Source organism: Apaloderma vittatum, unplaced genomic scaffold (assembly GCF_000703405.1).
Source record: "Apaloderma vittatum isolate BGI_N311 unplaced genomic scaffold, ASM70340v1 scaffold33416, whole genome shotgun sequence".
NCBI classification, from domain to species: domain Eukaryota; kingdom Metazoa; phylum Chordata; class Aves; order Trogoniformes; family Trogonidae; genus Apaloderma; species Apaloderma vittatum.
In genome coordinates this window covers 8,715-12,327 of record NW_009720714.1, presented here as the reverse complement: position 1 = coordinate 12,327, position 3,613 = coordinate 8,715, and the positions used below count along the sequence as shown (strand labels likewise).

Here is a 3,613-nt window from a genome sequence, read left to right as displayed (position 1 = left end):
GGGAGGGAGAGCGCGCCCGGCCTCCGCTTCCTGGCGCAGCCAACAGCGAGGGACTTGCAGCTTAATTATTGATGAGGACAATAATGAGGAGCAGTAAAAAGGTAGGCGATCTGGGTGAGGCTGCTGGGAAGAGGCGGGGGGTGAGGACAGCGCAGACCTCCGAAACAGCGACTCTTTCGCCCCGCGTGCTTCCCAGTGAGCCACCCGGCTCGCTTCCACCCAGCAGGTTTGGGGAAACAGGGCGGTGCCTCCCTGGGGACACCTTGGTGACAGCAGGGAGTGCTTGAGCGTTAGCCTCTTCCCCTGCGTTTCCCCAGCCTGGCACAGGAGCCACGGAGATGTCCTGCCCACCCAGGGCACATCTGCTGTCAGCAAGTGTGACCTTCAGAGAGCTGGCGGCTGGCAGCGCGCCCGGGCGAGACAGCAGGCATCAGCGAGACCGGGCCTGGAGCAGGTCGGGGAGTGAAAGCTGCCCCTTAGGTCTCCAACAGAAACAGCATCAGGCTCCTTACACAAACTGGTGTGAACTGAACCTGGAGGCACGCACGGACACAGCTTACAGCCACCTGCCCTCCTCTGAAACCCCTTCAAAACACCCAGAGCTGGGTGTCCTTGAAGACATCACTGGTGATTAACACCCGCCTGCCATCACAACCTGTCGCTGCCAACTGTGCCACCGTGGGGTGACAGTCCCCCAGCCCCTCGCAGAGGTGGCACAGGGATGCTGTCAGAGCGAAGCTCTTGACTGACACCTCTGCTTGTTTAACCCCACCAAGCCCCGGGACTGAAGCCTGTGGGAAGCCTTGCGGAAGCGATGTCCCAGCCAGCTTTGCTGGTGCTTCCAGCTTGTGTCAGTGCAGATTATTTCCCTGCCCCAGCATGGAGATGTCTCTGCTCTGTATCAAGCCCCCTGAGCTCCAGCAGTCCCCAAAACTCCATTGCTGCTGCTGGGACATGCCAGCACATGGGTTCAATGCTCTGACCATGCACCCTCACATTACACCTGGTACTGGCTTTCCCAGCCCCCGGTAAGTCATCTCCTTTCTGTGGACGTGCTCAGAAGGGATTTGAAAGCAAGTGATGACAGATGGCTTCAGAGCAGAGAGCATATATTCAAGATCTGCCTTCTGTGTAAAGGATTACTAATCTGAGATCAAATGTCAGCTCCAGTACCCACAACAGGGGGCTCTTGCTCCCCAACGGGAGCAGAGCGATGCAGGCTGCTGGGCCAGTGGGAGAGGCAAGGAATGCCCTGGGTCTGGGCTCGGTACCTTATTCCCAAACTGAACAAAGCAATCAAGATGGATGTAAAATAGCATTTCAGCAATTCTGCTCATCTGATCCCTGGCACTTGGTGGCTCAAGACCATTCATGCCCACCCATTGCTGCAGGGGCGTGCGAAGGGATGGAGCCTGCATTTGCTCTGTCAGGTTATTTACAGCCCCTGAGCATCTGCCCCTGGCTGCTGCTGGCTGCAGGGCACCAGGCAAGCTAAGCCTTTGGTCTTGGGCCAGGATTCAGGTTCAGGTCCCCAGGGCCAAAGCGAATACGGTCAGCCTGCCTGAAGAAGGCAGGCAAAAATCTGAGTATGAGCGGCTCTGAGTATCTGAATGATGGCCAGATAAAATCCCCACGGGAAACAGATTATTTTTTTCCCCAACGCTCTCCCTGCACTGTTACCAGATGAGCAATAACTCACACTGCAAAAAACTATCACCCGCTTGCCAGCTGCTCTTCTGAAGATGGATGATAGAGATTAAGGCCAAAGTATCTTCCTGCTCAAGAGAGCCTTTGGGCAGGACCCCCAGTGCAGCACGCTCAGCTCTGGCAGGAGATCTCGCTACCTTACATGTACCTCGCAGCCTCCCCCTCTCCTCCGTCTGGCCTGGGCTCTCCACCCATCTCCTCCTTCTCTCCACTCCACTTGCACTGGAGAGATTATTTTCCCAGAGCCATTTAAAGCCACTTTTGCCTCTGTTTCTGACAGCTACAAAAAGCAACAGAGGGGTTTAGACGTGCTGCAAGGCTCTGCATTGCTGCTTGTCGAGCTCTGCTCTTCTGCAGGCTCAGCTCAGGGGACAGGGTTTGTGCCATCCCAAGCAGAAGCTGTTTGCAAAGGCTGTGACCACAGACCTCTCTGAGGGGCTCCATGGGATGGGAACATCGCACAGACCTGTGCTGCTCAGCTGCTTAGTGCCCCTCCCAAAACCACCGGTCCCTGTATCCAGCCCCCCAAACTGCAGCCACCAGCCCCCAGGAAGCAAAAGCTGCCAGAGACAAGGGACCTACGTGTGTGATGGAGCCTCGGTAGGTGATGGGCGACTCCAGAGGGGGTCTGGATGTGGGTGTTCCCTTGGTGATGCTTCCTCCCGAGGCAGAGCTCAGCGAAGTACCTGCAGGACACAAAACCAGTGAGCTGGGGGCTGGATTTGTCATTCAGCACAAAACCCGTGGGGCTGTGATTACTGACTAAGCGCAGGATTTGACCCCATCCTCAGCTGAGGTAACAGAGGGGAAGCCCTCCAAGAGACATCAGTGTTAAATCCCACGTCTTGAAGAGCCCTTCCCATTCTGCCCCGCAAGGGACCCAGTCCTGCCAGCCTGAGGCTGGGAGATGGAAAAAATGGGTATTTTGAGGCTATCAGCTCCCTGCCGCCTTCGTGAAGAAGCTGGGCAGATTTATGGGCCTAGGAGAAAGCACAGCTTGTCTCACCCTCTCCTGATGCGATCAGAGCAGATCCCTGGAGAGATGCAGCTCAGGGTGGTTTGAGTTCACTCGCTTGTTATCTGCGCCAGGTTGGAGCCAGCACACTGCACTCCTGCATCCCACTGCCTTAGTCGGGGAGGGTTTCACAAACCAGAATTTGCATTTAAAAGCAACACCTTTGCACTTATTTTCTTCTGCCTAGCAGTGCCAGCACCCTTCCCCTCCCACAGCTGGGGCTCACGCCTCCTGCCCCCACATCCTCACCCCGCAGGATGGAGCCCTCCTGGGACGGCTGCAGAACCAGACTTTCCGGCTGGCTGGCCTGGCTTCTAGGAGAAAGTTGTTCCTGCTTTACTCCAGGAAAAGGCACTGGAAAACATTAACCACGGATCAGCGTAGGTGCAGGGCATGGAGCCACAGCTCTCGGCTGCTTGAAGCTTTCATCTCTGACAGCCCCAGGTTGGCACCTCCTCGGTGCCTTCGCCATCCCCACCACTTCACAACAGCCTTCACCACCAGTGAGCAAAGCCAGATCCTTGTTCTCGTCCTGATGAAGGCGCTGCCAGGTGCTGCCTGCACCAGGAGCGGGGCTGGTGTTGAAAACCCAGTGATGGTTTATAATGGGATCTGTGCATACCAGGGAAATAAGGCCTGGCTGCCCCCTCCCCAGACTCGCTCCAACCACTCCTGCTGTTAAGAAATGCCTCCAAATCTGCAGACTAAACAACTTTTTTGTCCACTTCAGGATATTTACTCTCTATCCTACTGGCCGGTGGAGCGGCAATATATTTCCTTCCTTCGATCATAGTATTAGCCAAAGGGTATTTATAGGCTGGGATGTATCTCTGACTGAGCTGCTGCTTTCCTACATTGCACAAATTTAGCTCCCTGTGTCTCTGCTCTTCC

General features: G+C 55.7%; 1 protein-coding gene across 1 annotated transcript in view; it reads right to left on the bottom strand.

Annotated features, from left to right (window-relative positions):
* NCOR2 (nuclear receptor corepressor 2) overlaps window positions 1-3,613 on the bottom strand; it is a gene marked incomplete at both ends in the record, with an annotated part of 29,726 nt that overhangs the window by 18,960 nt on the left and 7,153 nt on the right. Inside the window, 2 exons of the mRNA XM_009871091.1 lie at window positions 2,290-2,393; window positions 2,972-3,076. Coding sequence (XP_009869393.1) covers window positions 2,290-2,393; window positions 2,972-3,076 — 209 coding nt within the window. The remainder of the gene's footprint in view (window positions 1-2,289; window positions 2,394-2,971; window positions 3,077-3,613) is intronic.